The 23,635-nt window shown below is 46.0% G+C and overlaps 1 protein-coding gene across 3 annotated transcripts in view; it reads left to right on the forward strand.

The window, feature by feature from the left end:
* SLC6A9 (solute carrier family 6 member 9) overlaps positions 1–23,635 on the forward strand; it is a 55,187-nt gene that overhangs the window by 20,552 nt on the left and 11,000 nt on the right. The window contains exon 1 of one of the 3 annotated variants that reach the window (XM_053392683.1): positions 7,131–7,233. The exons of the other annotated variants lie outside the window; for them this stretch is intronic. Within the exon in view, the coding sequence (XP_053248658.1) occupies positions 7,198–7,233 (36 nt within the window). The 5' untranslated portion in view covers positions 7,131–7,197. Of the gene's footprint in view, positions 1–7,130; positions 7,234–23,635 lie in introns of those variants that run through there. 3 annotated transcript variants of the gene reach the window in all.

The following is a 23,635-nucleotide window of genomic DNA, read 5'->3' on the forward strand; positions in this document are numbered from 1 at the left end:
CCCTTTGTATGAAGTGGGTGTGTGTGCTGTTGTGAATGCATGGAAACCAAAAGGTGCAAGCCATGTGTGTGTGTGTGTGTGTGTGTGTGTGTGTGTGTGTGTGTACACAGGGGAATCGTTCTAAACAATTGAGCTAAGTCTGCAACTGAAAGAATCTTTTGTGGACAGTTTCAGTGTACATTCATTTAGTCTTTATGCATGTTCATTGGCAGATAATACACCTGAGCACACCCCGTTGAACCTGTAATAGGCCACTGCAACACCCACCAATACCCCAAAGATGTCCAGAGACAGGTATGTGGCCCTGTAACACAGTTATTGCGATGTAGATTGACACAGTACATGATGTGACTTTAAGGAGATTATTGGACCACAGAGACTAGCAAAGAACACCATTGTCCTAAGCAGTGATAGTAGGTGACATGGACTTGTACACCATGATTCCTGTGCTGGATTTATTTCCAAGGAAAATATGAGAAGTGACAGCAAAGGGACTCAAAGATGGAACCCCAAACCCAGTGTGAAGCTCTTCTGTGATATGGCACAAATACTTGTGTGGTGGTTTTAAATGGAAAGACGCTCTCTTTCTTGCTTTGTTTGTTGTTGTAAATGGTTTAAGGTAGAATAAAGTCTTTGTACATATTTCCAATTTAGAAGAATGACTAAGCTTCCGTTCAGCTCAAGATTTTTTAGCCAGGCTGGGTTTCCTGAGACTGACCCATCCAGGATTTATGTAGCCCTTGCAGAACACGGTTGTTCTAGTTTGAGATGTTTGAGCATGTTCCTTCTGTGTGCTGGTCATAAGTATCTCCCATTAAAAATAAGCCATCCCCAAGAGCACAGTTTCACCCTGCAGTTTGGTGTCTGATTTCCTGAAATGTAAGACATTTGTATCTGCACGGAAAGCATTATCATTCTGCCAACTGTATTTTTCCTTCTCTGCATTAGAATGAATGTAACTAATAAGAATGAATGTGTCTCCTTTGCCCTTTGCTTTTATATCTGACATAGGATTCCTATCCTGCCTGTCCTGTCTAGCTCCACCTTCTGGCTGAATCAGACTCTGTTGCTGGCATGACCCTCAATTTGCCTTTTGCAGCTGTGGTGGCAAGTAGGTTTTGCAGAGTGGGACTTACTGGTTCTAAGCTAGTATTGCATGCCGACTGCCCCCACGCGTGGCAGCTTATCACTGGACCATGCCTTGTCCATGTGTAGCAATGGCAGCCCCCCAGACCCCATCTGGTCTCTCCCCCCCCCTTCCTCTGCACTTCCCTGCCATGTTCTGCTGTCTCATTCACGCCTCATTGGGCTCCTTGGACAGTTGATGCTCAGGAAACAGCTGGGGTGCTCGAAGCCATAGTCGGGGAGGTGGTGAGGCTTACCGTTCTATCAAAAGCAGTAAAGACAACAAGAGCGTCCCTAAAGAACAAGGCAGGTCAGACTGAGTCCAAAAGGGGAGACTGAGAATCAAGTTCTTGGGGAGCCCAAGTTGGAGAAAATAGAAGACATTTGTGGTGCCATCTTAACTTCCCCTCTTTTCTGTTGCTCATTGTTGTCACCAGATGGTCAGCTCAGTGCATGGTGACTTCATAAATGGTTACCATGGAGATGGCTTTGATGACATCAAGAGGAAGGGAGAGCAGCAGCAGGATGTGGCATGTGGTTCTTGGAGGAAAGGCAACCTGGGATGGCTCTGAGGGATCACATGTCCCTAAAGCAGCTTCGCCAATCTGGTGCCCTCCAGCCAATGGGATTTGTAGTCCAAAACATCTGGAAGGCACCAGGTTGGTGAGGTCTGCACTATTGGATAGGCTTCCCTTTCCACTTGGATAAGTTGTTGCTCTTTTCCCTTGGCCACTACCTCAATCAATTTTGGGAACCTTTGCATCTCAAGATAGTGGGATAAAGGTTCAGAAAGTTAATCTAAGCATATCTGGTTCATCCACCCAAAGAGCCGGAACTGACCAAAGATGAGGCATTGTTAAAACATGGTGGGGATTAGGATATATTTAGCAGCACTGCACATACGCAGAGTGGATTTCACCCTGCCTTCCTGCACCCTAATACCACTGTGATACAAAGTCAGAAGGTCTCTTTTAAAAAAATAAAATTGATATTTATTAGAATTTCAGGAAAGGTTACAAAAGTAAAAAAGAAATAAAAATAGAAAAAAGAAACAAAAGATACAAAATACAGAAAGAGAAATAAAAACAGTTAAAAGTAAATCCATCTTTCAATGTCTTGCCTTTCATTCACTTATTTCCCTGGCCTCCTCACACCTCCCTTTTTTGTATTCCAGTTCAAGTGGTTACTTCAGCAAATCCTTTCCCTCTTTGTTTTTATCTTAATTCTTTATCTTAATATATTATAACTTTACATTTTCACCTGTTAACCATCCATTTTTACATACTCTTTTTTAACATTGCTGCTAAAACCACTTAATTTCATTCCAACATCATTTTAACATTCTTTAATTTTACAATGTTTCTGTAAATAATCTTTAAATTTCTTCCAATCTTCTTCCACCGACTCTTCTCCCTGGTCTCGGATTCTGCCAGTCATTTCCGCCAATTCCATATAGTCTATCACCTTCATCTGCCATTCTTCCAGGGTGGGTAGATCTTGTGTCTTCCAATACTTTGCAATGAGTATTCTTGCTGCTGTTGTCGCATACATAAAGAAAATTCTATCCTTCTTTAACACCAATTGGCCGACCATGCCCAGGAGAAAGGCCTCTGGTTTCTTCAGGAAGGTATATTTAAATACCTTTTTCATTTCATTATAAATCATCTCCCAGAAAGCCTTAATCCTTGGGCACGTCCACCAAAGGTGAAAGAATGTACCTTCATTCTCTTTACATTTCCAACATTTGTTGTCGGGCAAATGATAAATTTTGGCAAGCTTGACTGGTGTCATGTACCACCTGTATATCATTTTCATAATATTCTCTCTTAAGGCATTACATGCCATAAATTTCATACCTGTGGTCCACAACTGTTCCCAGTCAGCAAACATAATGTTATGTCCAACATCCTGTGCCCATTTTATCATAGCAGATTTTACCGTTTCATCCTGAGTATTCCATTTCAACAGCAAGTTATACATTCTTGATAGTATCTTAGTTTTGGGATCTAACAGTTCTGTTTCCAATTTTGATTTTTCCACCTGGAAGCCAATTTTCTTGTCCAGATTGTAAGCCTCCCTTATTTGATAATAATGAAGCCAATCTCGCACTTTATCTTTAAGTTTCTCAAAACTCTGCAGTTTCAGTTTTTCTCCTTCTTGTTCCCAAAGTCAGAAGGTCTCAGTGAGGAATGGAATGGTTTAAGGAAATGAGTGATAGCTAGTTTTACTCAATGTCTACTCTGAGCAAAACCCAGACTCACATATAGGAAAGTGTTTTACACCAGGTCAGTCCATCTAGCCCAGTATGGTCAACAAGGATTGGCAGAGGTTCTTTAGGGTTTCAGACAGAGATCTTTCTCTACCTTGCCTGGAGAGGCCAGGAATTGAACCTGGGACTGTCAGCATGCCACTGTGCTATAGCCCTTCTCTACTGGAAGGAGAACCTGCAGGCAGAGGTATTGCTGAACCCCAGGATTTTTGCAATAGGCTCTGGATCGCCTACTCCTTTGCCTCTTGGGGGGGGGGCTTTTAAAAAACCAGTTTGCATATAGGACAGCTGGGCACACTGCAGAGTTCACTACCGGTGAACCAACTACCTTAGTCACCCGCTACCTTAGTTTCCCATAAATATCTATACATTTAAGTTAGCACATGGAGATTGAATGCAAATTTATGTCATGAACCCATGTATCCAGCAATATGCCTGCCTAAAGGTTTCCATTTATTTATTTATTTAAATTTGCATACTGCAGTTCACAACACAAAGTTACAATATACAAAGCAAAAAATTCGTAAGAAAAATAATCAAAGCACAAAATATATGATAAAAATAATCAAAACAATAAACAATTGTGATGTACAGTATAGACACTAATAAACAATACATTCCCCAACAAAAGCCCCTAAACAATGCTCCAGCCCACCCACAAATACAAATAGAAAAATCCAATTTAACATATAACATTTAAAAACAATTTAAAACAATGCCACTCTCCCAATAAAACAGCACCCATCCAAGTTAAAACCACATCCCCGTGAAAACAATAACTTTAACACAAGGGGGCTGGCTCACACCCTCGTTCCACCCCCACAGTGGATAACTCCCCTTTGCTGCTGCCCCCTTTGGTGTTGTGCCCCTTTCAGGGGCAGCCTTGCCGAGGGTGGCCCCACCCCCAGGCAGGCAGGCTTCATAGGGCTGCCCCAGCACTGATCTTCCACCTGGGACCTCAAACCTACCGTCTTGTCATAGTTCTTGGTATTCTCTGAGTGTCAGAGCTACTTGGCCAAGGCATGGCTACAGAACACACACACATCCAAGGGTGGCAAGGAGAAAGAGGAACATTGGCTCTCACAATCAAGCCTTCGACACCAGTCCAGGCCCAGTGCTAGATAGCTGTATCCTAAGCAGACTGTGGTGCTATATACAGGCCCCTGCAGAGGGGCAGGCAGCTGCGTACAGTTGCCATTGACCTCAGAGGGCTAAGCTGGCTGTGGGGCAAGACCTACACTGTCATGCCAAGAACTAGACTCAAGCCTGGCTACACACACACACACACACACACACACACACACACGTACACGTCTCAGAGCTGTCTCTTTACAGCTCTGAGTTCTTCTCAGCTCTGTGACTGGCTGGGCTTTTTGGGATGCCCTACAACAGGTGGGTGCAGGCAGAAGTCCCTATAAGGCCAGGGGTGTGTGCCAAGCCAAGACTTAAATAGCTCAGCAAGGAATACTGTATGTGAGCACTGTGAATGAGTTGTTATGAAATCTGTTTGGGCCCAGGATGCCTGCCTCTGCAGACTCCAGCAAGACTGTAATCCTGTGCCAGGTATTACTGCCTCCAAGGAGCCGGGCCAGGCTGAAAGCACAGGCGCTGAGCCCGCACTGGGCTTGGGAGGGGCTGCCTGTGGCCGGCGGAGGGGGCGGAAGTGGGTGGGGTCTCCTTCACCGCAGGAGTAAGAAAAACTTAAGCCCTTCCTGGCTGCCTTTCCCTCTTGGCGCCCGGCAGCTTGCCCAAGCGCTGTGGGGTCTGAGCCCATCTGTGAGGCAGCCCCCTCCTTCTAGTGCTAGCTAATTGAAAGGGAGGGGCAGCCAACAGCTGGATGCTGCTAATGAGGCCTCATTAGGCGAGGTCAGGCTGAGCTGGCTCTTTCACCACACTGAGTGCCTGCTGGGCAAATGGGAAAGGGTTGCGCCACTATTGGATGCAAAGCGGAGCAAGAGACCCCACATGCTCCTTCAGCCCTGCATCCCAGAGTTCTCTCCATTTCCAAATAGAATTGGGAAGTCAGGGTGGGGATGTCAGAGTTGGGGATGTTGGGGAGGAGCTGTAGCTCAGTGGTAGAACATTTGCTTTGCATGCAGAAGGTCACAGGTTCAATCCCTGGGAAAGGCAGGAGGGGGGATCTAGGTGGGCCCAAGGGTCTGACTTGATCACAGAATTGTAGAGTTGCAAAGGACCCTAAGGATCTTTGCAAGTAGATAAATAGGTAGGTAAATGGTGTTTCCATGCTCTCTGGCTTATGTCACTGTGTTTCATTGCTCCAGAAGTGGTTTAGTTATGCTGGCTACATAACCTGGAAAACCGTCTGTGGACAAACGCTGGCTCCCTCAGCCTGAAAGCAAGATGAGCCATAGTTGCCTTTGACTGGACTTAACTGTCCAGGGGTCCTGTAGTCCAGCCTCCTGCAATGGAGGAATATGCAGCTGCCCCAAACAGGGATCAAACCTGCAGCCTTGGCATTGTCAGCACCATGCTCTAACAACTGAGCTATCCAGATGTTGCTAAATGATATACGGCAGCTTTCCATGTTGCTGTGCATGTAAGTCTCAACTTCAGGTAAGCCAGATCCCTGCCCTGGAGCTGTTTGCTGCATCTCTACCTGAAGGTGCTTATAGCTGGCTCCACAGGCCAGTGGATATAATGGGAACCATTTGCATAGAAAAGGTACCCAGTTCAGTCCCCAGCATCTCCAGGTAGAGATGGAAAAGTGTTCTGGCTGAAACCTTAAAGAGTTGTTGCTAGTTGAATATAGACACTACGCAGCTAGCTAGACCAATGGCCTGGCTTTGGTATATGGCAGCTTCCTAGGTTCTGGTTCAGTGGGATCTGAATACTGAATGCTGGGAAGGAATGAGCCACACTTGGAAAATGAAGTACATCCATGCCTCACAAGAGCAATTCCACATAGGACCCTTGGAAAGCAAATGGATATGGGCTGTACGACAGGGATAGACCTCCAGGCTCATTTTGCTTGGTTTAGTCATGCTGGCCAAATATATCCTGACACTGCCTTGCACCCTCCAGCTTCATTTGTTTGTAGCCTGAAAGCATGTGGAATTTGCTGGGATTCCACGCTCTTTCTTCGTTCCCTCTGAGTCTTTACCTCATTCACGTTTGTTCATCATTTACCAAGTGCACTTTCTGCAGTGGTACAAATAGCCTCAGGGGAAATGCTTTGAGTGAGAGGAGTTGCATGCTGCTTTTCACAGCAGTTCTGCCCTGACCCAGTCTTTAATGAAAACCAAAGCACTGGAAGATCCGACCGCAGATCTCCCAGATAACATGATGAGCTTTCCCTGTGTACTGTAGATTATCACTTCTTAGGAGGAGCCACCTTTTGTCCATGAGAGTGGAGACTAGGCTGCATGTGCGCCATACATTAAAAGTAGCTCATTAAAGGTGCTGGGAATCGCAGCTCTGTGAATGGATAAACTATGGTTCCCAGGATTTGGTGATGGTGGGGTGTATACAGCCTTAATAGCAGAGGAAATGGGTGATCCTAGGTCCTTCTGGGAGTGTGGGCTCCTCTGTGTGTGTGAGAGAGGGAGAGATTGCAGCAGTAGAGGGGAGCCATGTGGCTGGGTATAGAATGTTGGCGAGTGCTGGGCAGCGCGGTGCTGGGCACTGGGCAGGCGGGGGCAGCATGGTGCTGGGAGAACTGAGCTGAGAGTAATGCCAAGTTCATGAGGGAGAGGCAAGCACATTACCGCCCCAGTAGCAGCGGGGCTGGATGTGAAGGAGGCAGCAAACAGCCACAGCTCTAGCAACGCCCCAGGATACCGGGAATGAGCAGCCAAGGGGTTCCCTGCCCCCAAGAGCAGGTCAGTGGGGAATCTTCCCTAAAGCCCTAAAGTGAGGGGGAGGGGAGGGAGCCGTTTTTCCAATGGGGGAGGAAGGATTCATGTGAGTGTGTGAGTGTGTGTGAGTGTTCGAGTTCCACAAAGAAGCGAGGGGGTCCTGTTGCTGCGGCTGCCACAGCAAGTTTAAAAAGGGGGTAAAGGGGAGAAGTTAATGCCGGAGACTCAATGAAAGCTGGTAACCACACTCTCTCAAAGCCTCTTTGTGCTGGCTCCCGGGGAGACAGCGCAAAGAGGTGAGGAATTGCCAGGCTCAATGTGGCTCAGGCATCACTGCCAGGCTGTTTCTCATGAGGGTGGAGATGCATAAAACAGTTTGGGGGCTCCAGCCCATAAACATACAGGAGTGCAGGGAGGGGGGGCTGCTCCTTGGCTGCCATTCCATCCGCTTTATGAAGCCAGAAAGTCTGCATTTAAGGTTGGTTATGGTTGTAGGTGTGAGTGAATAAACTTTTGTGGCTGCACATGTGCATTATCCCCCCCGCTGTGGACTTCAGTAAGGTGGCCTTTTTCTTCTTGAGGCCTCTAGCCCTTGCTTTCTTGTAGTGCTCGCTTCCATCACCTTATGGTCTGTGTTGTCCGGTAGCAGAAAATGCTTTCCAGCACTGCTCAGGCCCTACACCTTTGGGGTCACCATTGTACCCTCACAGCTTATATACATTAAATTACATTTGCCAGCTGGAGGTGTGGGGAGCTGCTGTGTTTCCCTGTGGCCTCTAGAGAGAGCCAGAGAACAGTATTTACTGCATGAGGGGCTGTAAAGGCCATGTAGCTATTGGTAACTCCACTTCCTGCACACTTTAGCACAGGGGTGGGGAACCTCTGGCCCACGGACCAAACTTGGCTCATCAGAGGTTCAAATACGGCCAGCCACCCCAGCTGCCCCACACCTGATGTCATATACGATGTTAGGTGCGAGGCAGGTAAGATGCAGCTGCCAATGCACAATCAGGAACCTTGAAGTGCACTCCTTGTTGTGAATTAGCAAGGGAAAACAGGCTTGCCCACCACCAATTTGTGGATCGGAAGCCTGCTGGATTAGCTGCATGTGGTGCTTTGAAGTCATAGCTTTGAGACCTCAAAGCACTGATTCCCTTGTGCAGTCAGGTGATTGACAGGTGGGAAGCCTCACCTACCTGTCAAATTTGGCCTGTGAGACTAGACCAGATCCTGCTAAGGATCTGGCCCATGGAGCCAAGAAGTTTCCCCTCACTTTTCTTAGTAACACCTGTCCAGAACTTTTGATGCTCTGTGTGGAGTAAAGGGGAAGCTTCAAATACAGATGCACTGATTGCTCTGCTGGGACAGTGTCTGTGGTCAGGGGCTTGGACAAGGAATTAATCTGAGCCTTTGAACAGAGGGATTCCTAAAACAGATTGCAGGATCCATGCTCTCAGTAACTTTTTAAAAGTGAAAACAACTAAAAGCAAGAAGAAGAGGCGTCAACAAAGCCGGCCCTACCATTAGACAGAGTGATGTGACTGTCTAATTTACCAGGTGCTGGGGTGCAATGACAGCAGCCCCTTGGGTTCTCCTCCTAGTGAGTTCCTAGACCATACCATTTTGTTGTGGACAATGCTGCCTTGTGACCTATCCTGCAACCACAGAAGTAGTCTGCTGCCGTCAGGTATGGTGGACACTATACCATTGCTAGTATTGAAATAAGATTTAAATACTAATCTAGTTGGCTTCTGTACATGGAATGGTGAGACGCCATTTTGTCTTTTGCCAAAGGCAGCAAAATGTCTTGCATCAGCCACAAGCAAACAATACCTTTATATGCATGGCTTTCAACACAAAGTATAGTATAGGGCGAATAGTCATATTTTTGGTGATTTGTCAGCAGTAAAATTAAAAGAGAGGAAATTGAACCTTTAAAAAAATGTATTAATACTGACTTGGTTATACTATCATTTTTACAAGAGATATCAATACTAGCAAGAAACTTCAAATACTGGAAGCCAGCTGCAATTTGTAAGTTCTGCAACTTGGTTTGCGGTAAGCGGAACACAGCATTTTTGCACTTCTAGAAGAAGTCCCACAGCCAGGAAGAATGACTTTAAAAAATGAAAGTCACGTTCAGTTCCCTTAGTTTTGGATGTACCAAGAAATATACTATGAAACTTTAAATGAAGTATCAGAATGACTACAAGTACAAAAGAAAAACCAACTCATTAATTAAGATTATTGGGGGTGGGACCTATTACTGGTTTTTTCTCATAGCACCTTGAAACAGGTTTCACCTTTTTAAGAATGATATCTAGGAACTGTCTCTAAAAAATGGAACGCCAACTTCACCAAATCTCAACACCTGCAAGCAAATGTATTGCTTGCATCACAACCAGAGCCATCATGATTAGGATACCCCCTCCTCTCCCTTCGGCAAAGACTTCTGAGTTTCCATTGCTACTTTTCTGTGAATCAGTCTTGACTGCCCCTTCCGAAGGCAAGAGCCTAAACCAGGGATGGGGGAACCCAGGAGTGGATCTACTATGAAACTAATGAAGTTTAAATTTCAGGGCCCCTAATCCCAGAGGGGCCCCAGAAGCAACTTTCATCCACATTGCTTTAAAAAAATAATGGGTCTAGTAGACTCAATTTGAGTTGCATGGCTCAGATTGATTATTTATTTGTTTTTGTATATAGTTCTCAGAGTTTTGAGAATCAGTAGCATGGATGTTGTAAAGATTGTAAACAACCCAACTGAAGAAGATAACAGTGGTTATCCAGACCTAATTGCTGGTTGCAAAGGGGCTCCCATAACAATTCAAGCTCCAGGGCCCTAAAAATTAAGGTCTACCACTGGGCCCTCCAAATAATTGCTGTACTGCAACTCATCCCTGACCATTGGACATGTTGTCTGGGGTTGATGGGAGTTGTGGTCCAGCATCTGGAGAGCCACGAATTGCCTGTACATGGGCTAAACCTTGACTAAGTTAATCCCACCTACCCAAAATCCTGGATGGTCACAGTATGTGTTATCTCCCAACCTGACTTGTGGGGCTCCGATACTGCAGTCGATTTCCTTGCTGTCGCACTGAATGTGATAGCTAACAAAGCTGATCTATCCCAATTAAAGGAAGTCTGAGGCCAGATGGATTGTGGTTGCAGCTTGTGTATGGGTTGGAGTGAGGAGAGTTGAGTGCTGCGTCCCCGGCTCACTCCTTTATGCCTCTTTTAAAACCTCAGTTTGCCTATTTATTTTTATCCTGCATTTGATGGGTTGATGCATAGATTTAATCAGGTCATATGTTTTACCCTCAGTTGCTTTCTGTAGCAATTTAAGGTTCAGCCTGGGTGCCAGATGGAGTCCAAACCGTTGTTATAGTCAGTGAAGCAGACAAATAATTTCCGTGATTAAAAAGAAGTTTGCTCATCAGTACATGAAGGGAGGGAGGGACATCACAATTGGTGACTTCTTTTGCAGTGTGGAGCAACATTTCCTTTCAAAGGTTTACCCAAAGTGAGATTTCTGATTTGATGAACTTGCTACAGATCATACAGGTGGTTCTGTAGCTGCTTTGAGGTCATGGGTTGCATAATGAATTCATCCTGCTCCCAGCTCAAAACTATGTTTGAATTGCACTGGGCCAAATGCAATTCAATGTCACCTTGTAGAGCTGTGTGTGTATATAGAACTTGTGGTGGCATAAGTCTTATTTTTGGATGCACAACCTCAGTTCCTTATTCTTTTCTACCTGTTTTGGCTATTCTTGGCATGCTGGACAGTGCTACTTTTGACACAACCCTTTGATTTGCTGCCTCTGTCCATTCAACAGGCTCCCTTTAGTTCAACATCCATTAAACCATACAGTATTTTGAATTAAGAGGGTGGTAATATAAGCAAATAATTTATGGAGGAAATATATAGAATAGTGCTGAGGTGAGCTTATAGAGAAGCACCAGAGTGACAAGAATCAATCTTGAGGCAAGCTGAAAGCTCCATCACAGGGAATGAATTTGAAGAGCAATTTAGGGGTGGCAGATTTTCTCCAAAATATGCCACCCCTGGGCCCTAACTTTAAGAGCTCTAGCCCCTGAACTGGCAGGTGGGAAAGTGCCTGCAAGATGGCACCAAGGATGCACATGGCAAGTAAGTTTGTTTTTTAGTCATCCATCTAGGAGGACAACCTTCCCCAATCTGTGGCCCTCTGGATGTTAGTAGACAATAATGCCCACTCTCCTGACCATGGGCCATTCTAGCTGAGGCTTATGGGAGTTATAGTCCCACACATCTGGAGGGTAGCAGGCTGAGGAAGGCTGATTGATCTATGTAATCTTTTTTCCAAAGTGCCACCACCCTATTGCAATTCCAGAGAAGGATGAGGCGGAGAAAACATCCCACCTAGGAAAGCAGCTTCTCTCTTCCATCCCCGCAATTTATTGCCTAGCACCATTTTGGAAGTGCTGCTTCCTACGCCAAAAGGATTCAAGTTTGGGGGCAAATGAAATGAGAAGCCCCCCCCCCCCCGTGCTCATACTTGATATGTGTTAGAGAAGGAGAAAATCTATAGAATGATAGTGAATGCAGTCTAAAGGTTGTAGCAAAAGAAGGCAAAGAAAAGAAAAGATCAGCCCTGTCCATTAAACACTGAATAAAATTTAATTTGATACTTGGATTCACTATTCTTAATGTTAACTTCTCACTGGCATAATAATCCACTCTTTCAACATCTGCTGATTCAGGCATCTCCCTCCAATTAAATATACTTTCACATATTGTGTGAATAGCATCTATTATGTTATTTTATTTTATTACACTTATATCCCTCCTTTCTTCTATCATGGGATCCAAGGAGGCATGCATGTAGTTCTCAGGCAATCCAGCCACAAACCTGTTTAGCATCAGCCAAGTGGTGACCTCCTGTGCCTTCAGAACACCTGGGTAGCAGCACCTCTGCTGGATGTCCTATGTGACTTTTACTAAAATGTTTGGGCTTCAGACTGAAGCATAGAACGCTCAATAAGTTAAGAAAGGTCATCTCCCCTCTGACCCATTGTATATTGAGTACAACACTGATTCAATGCAATAAAGGTGCAGTATGTGAAGGTGATCATGGGAGCCCTTTGACCAGCACGGCTGGGGGAATTGGGAAAAGCTTTTCTGGTAATATCTGCTGCTTCCTCTTTTCCTCCTGACTTCCACTAGAATATTTAGAAACACACACGTTGTGCAGCTCCTAGCCTAGGATGAACATTCTGTGCCCAGTCTCTACCCACTGGCACTCCAAAATGATCTTCCCTGTTCCCTTTGGTACTGAGGGCATCATGTTGTGAACAGTTTGACTCCAGCATGCTCTAGGCTTCTTGTTGTTGATATAAGCTGAGCAGCTAGTTGTCTTCTTGCCTGCACTGCCCCAGAGTTGGAGGCTTTGTGGGGTAATGAGTGGGGGTCAGGTGAGGCTCCAGTTGACTCAAGCAGTGAGTGAGCTGGGATCAAAAGAGGGATTTCCCTTGGCTCCTAGCTAAGCCTTCCTTGCCACCTGGCTTCTAGCCCAGACCTGCTTCTCTTCCTTCACCACCGCAAGGGCAGCATGTCCCTTGGGAACCACTTGCCGGAAGGGGCTGTGCAGCTGACAGGAGCTTCTCTAGCATAAATCCTGTTGCCTGATTGAAGCCTCCTTCTGGAAGCAGCCCAGTGGCCTTACAAGCTCAGCCATGAGGCCCACCAGTTGAGCCAACAGGTGAATTAGCATAAGAAAGGTAGCTCTTGCCAGGGAGTCCTGATGGATGAGCATGAGGTGGTATAAGAACTTCCTTCCCCTTCTCATGCCTATGAAATCCTGCTGTGTCTCTAGGAGAAACCATGGGTGACTCTCTGATCTGTGTCATCACTTGGGTCAAATTCAGTATGTATTTGTACCACATTTGCTATGCAACTGAGGGCTCGTCTACACTTCCGCACTTCCGCTTGTCCCATGCCTGGAAAACATGGGTCTGAGTGGTTTTGCCTATGCCCCACAACTTCCTGAAAGCCTGCTGTTTAGTGCTAAATCAGAGCAAATGTCAATCTGGACAAAAACCCAACTGATGTTTGCTCCAATTCAGCAGTAAAGATTGGGTTTCCCCGAGGGCAAGCAGCAGGGCATGTGGAAGTGTGAATGAGTCCTGACTTGATGGGTGCAGGTAGGAGGATGCAAAATCATGCATGTATGTGAATATAGATGCACACACACTTTTCACCAGCATTGTAAGTAAAAAGTGAAGTTTGTGGTACTTTCCCCTTTTGTGCTTTGTTAGAGCAAGAAGAGAAAGAAGCAGGTTAATGGCATCCATGGGGATTCAGGGTAAATGGCTCCCCTAGTTTTGCCACCTCAAACTATTGCTCAGGATCAGTTCCAACATGGCTCCAGCTGAATATGAAAACATTTGCAGCATTTGCTTTTGTCCATTGAGGCTTTGGTATTTCCGCAATAGTCACAAATAGTGAGGAAAGGTATAGTACCGCACTCATATGGGGATAGTGGCAGCACCAGGAAGAATCTATATTCAGGAGCACACCAGGGATAAAGAGCCTTCCTGGGGAGGTGAACATTTAAAAATGCATTTCCCCCCTCAAGTAACCACAACATTTCAGTAATGGGAGAGAGGCAAGCTAAATGTCTGGAGAATGATGACTCCTGGTGCACTGCCTATGTATGGGGAGGAAATCCAGACTTAACAAACAGCATTTAAGGAGTGCTCACAATTCTACCTGAGGTAGAATTTGGTAGAAACCTGTGCTTCCACAGCAGACCAAGAACTTGGTAGCTTTCATCATGATTGTCTGGCACGTAAGGTGATACATTTATACCTGCACAAAGGCATCTTGTACCAATGTAGTGTGATGAAATAGCTGCACCATGTCCGTACAGGAGGCCCCTGTGCATGCATGCTGAAACCAAGGACATCACAGAGCTTTAAAGAGAAATTGCAGTGTAAAACCACTGAATTCATCAAGAGGTTCAGTGCTATAATTTGTTGACTGAATTGGAAATTTGGGACATTGCTTATTTGTTTATCACACTCTGCATGCAACCTAGCTTACAAATGTCAGGGTTTCTGTGTTATCAGCAACAACTGTTTTGTAAATTACCACTGTTAATTACACAATTTATTACTACCTCTGGCATCAGCATTTGCAATTCTTCAAAACCCTCCCCCCAAATAACCATGTGAAGATATACCTGCAACTTTATGTACTTGATGAAATCAACTGTAGTCCACAAACGTTTATGCCGTAATTCTCTTTATTAATTTGTTGTCCTTTAAGATGCCACAAGACCCTTTTGTTGTTGCTGCAATAGGCTAAGACAGATGCCACTCTAGAACTGCCAAGTACAAAGTCAGAACAGAAGCTTGGAATCATAAACTGATAATGAAAGTGTGTGTGTCTGCCTACCAGCTTGTTTTAGACTTTTCATTTTTATCCCACATGGACTTTAATTCAGTACTACTTAAGTTATTAAACTGGTGGCATCCGAACCATGATGTCCAAACTAAGAAACTGTGGTTTGAATGATCCCTACAAACCAAGATAGCAGTCCATGGTTTGTTATCCTGCTTGACAGGGATCACTCAAATGATCATTTCCTAGTTCATATATTGTTGGAAACTCTTTCAGGAAACAAGGAAATGTTGAATTAAGGAATAGAAAAGGGAAGAGGCAGGAGTCTGTGTTCTCATAGCTTATTCTTTGGTTTGTTGGACCAGGGTTGTTGTTGTTGCTGCTATTTTTTAATTTATGAATCACCTTCTTATGTCTGATCCAAATGGAATCCTCTTCCACAAGTATAGAAAGGTGTGTGGAACTTTCCCCCTAGAAGCTGGTGTAGCTGTTCCTTCCCCTATTGGGTTAACCTCTTGCTTCCCCTAGGAATACCCAGCAACTCATTCTTCCCCAGGGTCCCATACATGGTTCTTCTCCTATTCTGCCCCACTCCAGGAGGTTCTTATGCCCTTGGATCTGGAGCACGAATGAGCTGCTGGATGCTTCCTGACGATGCTTGGCAGGCCTTGGATGGGAATGCGTGAGCAGGCTGTATTGCTGCATGCCCTAGCAATGTGATGAGAGCCTGTTACAGGGGAGTCCTGCTGGCAAAATGGGGAAAAAACAAAATAATGTTAAAAAACAAATTAAAATAACCATGGAGAAACAGTGCTCTTCTATACAGTAACTACCAGCCCTTGTTTCTGGAAAGTTCTGTATAAAAGTATTCAAGTAAGTGACTTTACACATATGTATAGAAAGAATGCCAAACAGAATAATTAACTTCGCCATTGAAAGCTGCATGACCATATATGCTCCTAGGTAGTAGTATAAAGCTGAGGCAGAATTTAGTATAAAATATATAGAATTTCATTGACTTTCATCTGTTTAGTATATACACTTGCTGAGTAAATACATGAATTAGAAAGCTGGAAACTCTATTTAAAGCACTGATTTAAATCAGCCCTTGTTCTGGGAGGATATCATTATAAATCTTCCCAAACAGTGAAACATTCTGTCTGTGTGCGACAGGTAAAATTGCTGCCACCGATACATGATTTGGCCAGACCCGCCAAATACCTGTTTTCTTGCCAAGACAGTTTTTCTTCATGAAAAGTCAACTGATTTAATTTCTGACCCACTGTGGGAACTAATTCACATGTCTTCCTCTAATAAGGGAATGTGTGGCCCATTCCTGCTCTGCTATAGCCGCTGCTTGTCTTGCCTGCCCCAAAATGGCAGGGTTGGTAGTTTCTTCCAGTGGCTGAAGGAAAGGCAATGGTAATGGAGGATTAGCCTCGGTACTCACCTCCCCCTAAGAAGTAGTAACAGAAGCAGTGGAGGACCGATTCCCTACATTTCCTCCTCAGGGAGGTGAAATGAACTGGTCCAAAGTTTCCAAAGAGTGGCTTGATCCTAACATGCTAAGAAGTGTATGCTGGGAGTTGCCCAAGTCAATGGGCTACTTCCATGAGTTTCACTCCAGCCTTCTCTTTGAGCTCATGTTGGGAGTTCTCTGCCCAATAGACCACCACGTGGCCAGAGTGAACTGAGCTCCCATTAATTAAGCAGAACAGAAGCCTCATTAGCGCTCGCTTTGCAATTCAAGTTGGATTAGGCTACTCAGAGTGAGCAGCATGCTTTAAGAAGTCAGCCATGGAGGATCTGACCTGCAGCCAACTATAGTGCTGCCCTTACTCTTGAGATGCTGCTCCTTTGGCCATGGAAAACTGTGTACCAGCTAGGGCAGCTGAACTGGTAGGACGAACTATGACCATTTTTCTTCACAGCCTAATGGTGTAGAGTCATTCTTTAATGTCAAGCTGGCACAAGTAGAATATAAAGGATAGAGGCAGTTGTGTTGTGTGATACCCTGGAGCTTCATGTTACAGTACTAGAACATCATAAACTGCCACCCTATTCAGAAACCACCGGGGGCGGGGGGAGAACACTTCAACCACCCAGATCACTGTTACTGACCTTCTTGAGCAAAGGAACTTCAGAGGGAGACTTCCAGCTTGAAACTGCTGAACTGTAATTTATGAAAAGTTCCGTTCTCTCACCTGTGCCAGAATTGAGCAACAGTAGCTCATCTTACCACATTGTTAATTAGTTTACTAATTATTAGAGAGAGGATTTGTGTGTTGGCCATACATAACGATTTGTATAGTGATTTGACAAAGTTTTAGTGTAAAAACAAACAAACGTATTCATGGTATATTTATTTCTGGGCAGTTGTGAACAGCAGTCAACTTTTGTTGTTGGCTTTACATTTTTGGTTTATTTCATGGTAACAAATCAGAACTCCGCTTCCAACAGCATTATTGTGGCATGCAGACACAGCTGATATACATACATGCACTCAGAGAGAGACCCCCACCACCAACAAATGCAGGATAACGCTTCATGCATCTGATAAAGTGGACTCTATTCCACAGGTCTTTGAGATGCTGCAATATTCTTGCTGTTTTTGCTGCAACAGCCTGACACAGCTACCGCACCGTTATGACTCCTTATGGGGAAGGCTACCAGGCTGTGTATCCAATTCCTTGCAAAGTGCTGTGTAGCCAGGCTGGCAACCCCATGAACTGCGCCAGCGAACGTGCCACGCGGTCACATGTGGCTGCCGCCTGAACATCTCGTCCCGAGCCCATGCTCAGGGAACATGAATGGCCGCAAGCGCCCGGCAAGGACTCGATCAATGCAGAAGGAATGGGGGGCAGAGCGGGAGGGGAGCTGGAAACGCACTCGTTGCTTGATTTACAGCATCTGGACTCCCTGCTTCCGCGAGTGAGAGAAAGGGAGGGGGTGCTAGCACTTCCTCTCTCTGCCCCAGATTCCCTGCTGTGCCCTGGTGAAAGGCCTATTGGTCTAAGTGGAAAAGCACTGAGGAGCCTCTGCTGTCCATTGTGTCACACATCTTACAAAGCCAAAGAAAGAAGCTTCCTTCAGGTGGGTACAGACCCAGAACCTTAATAGGAAACTTGCCACTAAAGCCAGGAGTGGAATAACCAGTTATTACTCCAAAATCCTCAGATTGTCTTTGTGGGGACTCTTTGAGATAAAATTACACATATGCCATCATCCAAGTGGGCTGGAGCTGCTAGCCCAGGTCTGATATGGTGAGATACCTGCCTTTTTATCAGAATCCACTGAGCGAACATTTAATTCTTCCGACACACTCCACTGCTGGCCTGGAAGCTGCTTCTCTTCAACATGGAAATGTTAAAGAGAGATGTCAGCAGCTGAAAGGACTGAATCAGAACTTATTAAGAAGTTTTCTTGTATCCGTTTGGGCATAAATAGACACAGTGGTTCCTGTCCCAGTACAGTTTGCTAATTAACAATGCTAGGATGGTTGTATTTTTACTAGTTACTGCTGTTGTGAATGCTGCTGCTCTTCCCATCCCCATTTAAGTTCAAATCAGTCTTTGCATGTACTTTTTGCATTTTATTGCCATTCCGCTCCACTGATTGTCCTTTTTCTTCTTCTTGCTATGCACAGTGTGAGTGTGTGGTGTATTTACAGTACCAAATGAGGATAATAGTGTTGTAATAAATTGGTTCAGTCTTTAAGATGCCACAAGGCACTTTGTTGGTTTTGCTGCAACAGATTAACAGAACTGCCCCTCCAGAAGCTGCATTTATGCAGTAACAGCTTGACTGTATCTGGAGGGAGAAGGCTGTTTGGTTAAGAGTAGCCACCCATATTAAAGACCCCATGTGGCAGGGCTGGTTTAGCCTTCAGCCAAAAGGCACCAAGGGAAAGTTGCTGGCAATGCTCAGGCCATCAACCTTATCCCTCTGTAAGCAAACCCTGCAAGGTTATTTGCACATAGCTAGATGCATGTATACACATATATATGTGCAGGTATGTAACAGTTACACACATACTTTTCTGTAAACAAGCATGCAGAGAAACCTTGGGACAAATATGCATAAATACATGTATCTCACTGCTAGTCTTGGAATGCTCTGGGGCTCTGTTCATATTCTGTTTCTCATTTCAGAATTGATGGAGGAGAGGCAACATCTGTTAAAGGTCATATTGTGCCACAGCTCTTCAAAAGTGCCAGTTTCTCTGCCCCTAAAACACAAACATCCCCCATAAGAGCAGCCCTTGGAACTGCTGGGTCAAACGTTGCCATGATGCAGGATTGTCTCTTGGCCTGACTCCCTTGTCTTGCAACTATGGTTGGGATGCATTCTGTGTGTGCAAAGTGTTGCTGATTTTCCCTCTTTGCATTTGCCCCTCCAAGACTCCACTTATCATGGGGAAATGACTTCAAGCCTCCCTCGTGTCAAGGGTGGATGTGAAGAATACAGAGAAAGACTGGGATAAGGATATTAGGATGTGGTATTACTCCCTGATTGCCACTGGCAAATGTATACCTTTGGCTGTGTACATACCATACTTTTAAAACACCCCCCCTAAGGATAATGGGAAGTGTAGTTTGCCCCTCATAGAGCTACACTTCACAGTACCCTTAACCAACTACAGCTCCCAGGATTCTTTGGGGGTGTGTGCTATAAATGTATTGTGTGTGCAGTCTTTTCTTTGGAGACAGGTTGTGTGCAGGGTCTCCCTGTCCCTTGCAGAACAAGGAGATCCTTGGAGGTGATCCTTTAGGCTGCCGCTGAGTCCCCATGATGCCACAATCCCCACTCCGGCTTCCATGGCCAGGGCTCACAGCAGAGGTCACTTCTAGCAGGCGTGGCTCTCCCGTACCCTGCCAGTCCCCCCAGTTAGCGCAGCAGATGGCTCCTTGGCAGCTCTGTGCCAGAGCGGCTGCTGGCTCTAATTGAATGACACGGTTAGGTGCACAACTCGCCGGCTGCCAGCCCCCTCCCATCCCAGTGGCAGGAGGCAAAGCTGAAACGACGGCTTCCATTTGCTGAGTGCTCACAGCAATTGTTTGCGATCAGCGGGCAGCCACGTGCGCCTACGTGGAGTGTGCTGCGTGCACCAGGGGGAGAGCAAAGGAGGTGCATCCACAGGAGAGGCTCCTGCGAAACGCTCCTGCTGGCAGCCTGTTCATCTCAGAGCTCCTGAGAAGTAGTGGGGCTCAGGGAGCAACATCCTCCCCAGCAAAGCATCCTGGAACATGGGGCAGGGGCAGGCTGCTGCTGGATCCCCAGCCATGAACAGGAGGGCCCACAAAGGCCAAGCGCTCCTTTCCTAGGACACCCACTTTTTCTTTACAATACCCTCTTTTCTCCCTTCCTGTAGTAAAGCTGACCTATCTCATAAGCACTCAAGTGCAGCACCCTCTTCCTAACACACCAGCACCTGGAGGGATCACTGGCTGGGTGTGAGGTGCAAACCACAGGAGCCAATGTGAGTTTCTCAGAAGATAAAAGGAAATGCTTTAGACCCTCATGAGAAGCAGCAGCATTGGGTTGGGGAGGTTTAAACCCAGGGTTGGGAAAACCTGTGGCTGAACTACAAACCGCAGCATCCCTGGTTGAGGATGGTGGGGATTTCGGCCCTGCAGTGTCTGGAGGGCCACAAGTTTCCCTGCCCCTGCTTTAAACAGTCAAGATGCAAAAGCTGCTAGCACAGGGCTGATCATCCATCCGTATAACCAAGGGATTCTAGGATGCGCCAGCTGCAACGCCCTGCTCCCAATCTTTGCTTATTGACAGATCTCTCCTTCAACTGGAAAGAAACAGCTCTGTCATGGTTTATTTAATTGCTTATGAATAATAGGTGAAATATATTGACATTTGGAATGAGATTATACAGAATATAGTAGATTATTAATAACCATATATGTATCTGGACAATAATAGTACTGATATATCTATATGTATGGGAGTGTAGCTGATTATATTTAGTGTATCCTATGTCTTTTCTTATGTTTTATTTTTTATTTTTTTGCTTTTTTATTTGTACTTCTCTCTCTCCCTTCTCTTTTATCACTTTATTTTCTCTATAACTGAAATTTTCTTAATAAGATGTTAATAATTTTACAAGTGGCAGTTGACAGAGAGTCTTTGCAAATTGCTGACCCAACTTACTTCAAATTCTGATTTACCCTTCAAGTAGGTAGGCAAGCGAACTAACGATCACTTAAGTCTCATGCAGGAGAACTGAACCCAGAAGCATCTTCAGGTGATGTCCCATCTCTCAGTAGGAGGAGGGGGCAAGGTACAGGCAGGAGCCGCCAGAGAAATATTGCTCCAGAGCACGGCCAGATGTGCCCCATCCGCTCTAAGGGAAGAGAAGCCAGCCTTTGTTGTTGACACAGCACATCTCCCGTTCCTTTGATCTGAAGGCTGCCATTGTTATCCTTGGGCAGTACAGGGAACTGGTGGTGCCAGGTTGGAGCTAGATGCACAAAAGCTCCATTTTTGTCCTGCGGAAAGCGGCTACGCTTGATGACAGCATCCTGTCCTGTGTGGTGCTTGGGCTTCTTCTGTGTGCGGCTGAGTGCTTCCAGCCACTTGGAAGTCGTACTGTTCCAAAGGTAGCTCAGACCTTGGCTCTGTCAACGCTGCGGCAAGTAGCCTCTGTTCTTCCCCCTGCCCCTTAGGGGATAGAGAAATTGGGGGCATGTCTAAGGCTTGGGCTAGCATTGGACACATTCGGAAGGGGAACTCTAGGGTGATGGGCCAAGATTTTTTAGTATCATTTATTTTCTCCGACAGACCTTAAAGGACTCGGTATGATTAAGGAGGACTGAGGCTCCCTCTCCTGGTGATATCCTTTTACTACAGCCAATAACCAGCCTTTGTCACAGATAGACACACCGTGGGCACTTCCTTCCAGATGACCTGTTTACTAAGCATTCGCCCTGATTTGTTTGCAGGGAGATAACATTGGCTATTTAATGACCATTGGTTCGGAATTGTTTTTGGGGAGATTAGATGACATTGCGTCAAAGCAAGTGTTTCTCTCCCCACCCTCTCCACTCTCTAGTGCATTCTTCCCACCAGTTTCCAGTCTTACAGGGAAGAAGCTGGCTTGTCACACAAGTTATAACTGTGCAACCCAAATTTGCTGGTGCATATGTTGTTTTTGGCCCCAGATGGGGGTGGAACAGGCTTACATGTGACCGCTGACATGCGCAGTGACCCGGAACTCAATCCTCATGCAAACGGGGAGTTGCCTGTAGTCTGTGTACCATTATATGTTCTTAATAGAACAGCTCTCACTTATGGGCTGACAGGTCAGATATAGTAATTTCCCCACTTTTATTGTGAGTATAAAAGGGACTTAACATCTATAAAAGGGCAATTTAGTGATGCCATGTAAACATCCATAGACTGTACGCTCAATGGGCATATTCTGAATTAGCTACCAAGAGCCAAAGAGAGGATCCAGTTTTCCTCCTGAGATTGCCAGGAACAAGCACGAGTATATTTCTGTTCCTTCTTCACACAAAACATAGTTAACATTGGGCATTCCCTGTCACAGGATACAGTAATGGTCACTGGCTTATAGGGCTTTGTAAAGGGCGATAAATAATTACAGGATGCGAAGTCTCAACAGCAGTCGGTCACAATGGCTTAAATCAGTGGTTTCTAACCAGTGTGCTGTGGCACCCTGGGGTGTCTTGAATGATGGTCAGGTGTGCTGCCGGCAACACTGGGCTCTGTCCCTCTTTCCTTCCCTCCCTCCTCTGATGCCCTTTCAAATCTACCTCCCAAAGGCTTGCATAGCTGTTTGTTGAAGCCCTGGCTACAAGCTCCCCAGGCAACTGGTGCCTGTGGGGCTGGCCAGGAGGTGTTGGTTGCCAGGAGCTGAGGCAGCCTCGGAGTAAGCAAGCAAGTGGATGAGGGAGCCCAGCCAGCCAGTCCGCCAGCCCTTGCTGTTGGGAATGGACAGACAATTGGGAGGCTGGGCAGGCAGGCAGGTACTGCGCTGGCCTTTCTTGTTCTTGCTGTTTCCAAGGCTTGCCTGGGATCCGAGTGCCCTGTGCTGAAGGGGAGCCTATCTGCCATGTAGGCCCAGCGGCTCCTGCTGCAGCCACTGCTGCCTCCCAATTTAAGGTGCTGCCTGGAGGACTCCCAAGGAGAGGGGAGCGGAGAGGAGGCTGAGGGAACACTCCACAAGGGGGGGGGTGTTCGAAAAAGTGTGTGAGGCTGCCAGCTCTGCAAGCAAGTGGTGACATAACTGGGCTCCTGAGCCCCACAGGGGTGCCACAGAAAGAACGTAGTTGGTCAAGGGAGCCATGGACTCAAGAAGGTTGAAAACCTCTGGCTTAAATGAAACCTCCACATGGAGAGTTCATTCATGAAGTAATGACATAAATGATTCAGATAAATCTGTAAATATCAGGTGCCAGGGACAAAACACCAGGTATCTTCATGAAGCCCCCCTCCTGGCTTGTGGGCTTCCCAAAGCAATTGTTCTGGCCACTGATGGAAGCAGTATGCTGGGTTAGGTGGGGCTTGGTGGGGTCCAGCAGGGCTTTTCTGATGCCCTGATGGGCTTAGCTTCCCTGCCAGTGAGTAAAGGGATCTGCTTGCCTTTCCTGTGGCCTCTTGCGCTCCATCAGTAGGCAGGCAGAGGGAAGAGGCACAGAGGCTCCTTTGTGCTGACTCCTCTTATGCCTGCTTTGTATGTGCTGCAGCTGCCAGCTTCCCTACAGCCTGACCCAGGACTATTCATCTGGGCAGGCAGGGGGTAGCAGCCCCCTTAGCATAATCAAACTCTCCGCCCCCTGCCTGCTTTGCCTCCAGCTGGGGAAGGGGAGTGACTTTAAACCACCAGCAGCGCAAGCATCCAAAGTTACAGAAGGGTGTGTGTTTGTGTGTGTGTCTCCCCATCCATATGACTTGTTTTGTTATCTGCCTGTTGCCCCTTCTAAAGTCCCTCTTTTTGTGGGAAGACCTTACAGGATTGACAGTAGGGGAGACCCAGAAGGAAGGAATAGGATAACTTACCTCCGC

This window comes from Podarcis raffonei, chromosome 6 (assembly GCF_027172205.1).
Source record: "Podarcis raffonei isolate rPodRaf1 chromosome 6, rPodRaf1.pri, whole genome shotgun sequence".
NCBI classification, from domain to species: Eukaryota; Metazoa; Chordata; class Lepidosauria; order Squamata; family Lacertidae; genus Podarcis; species Podarcis raffonei.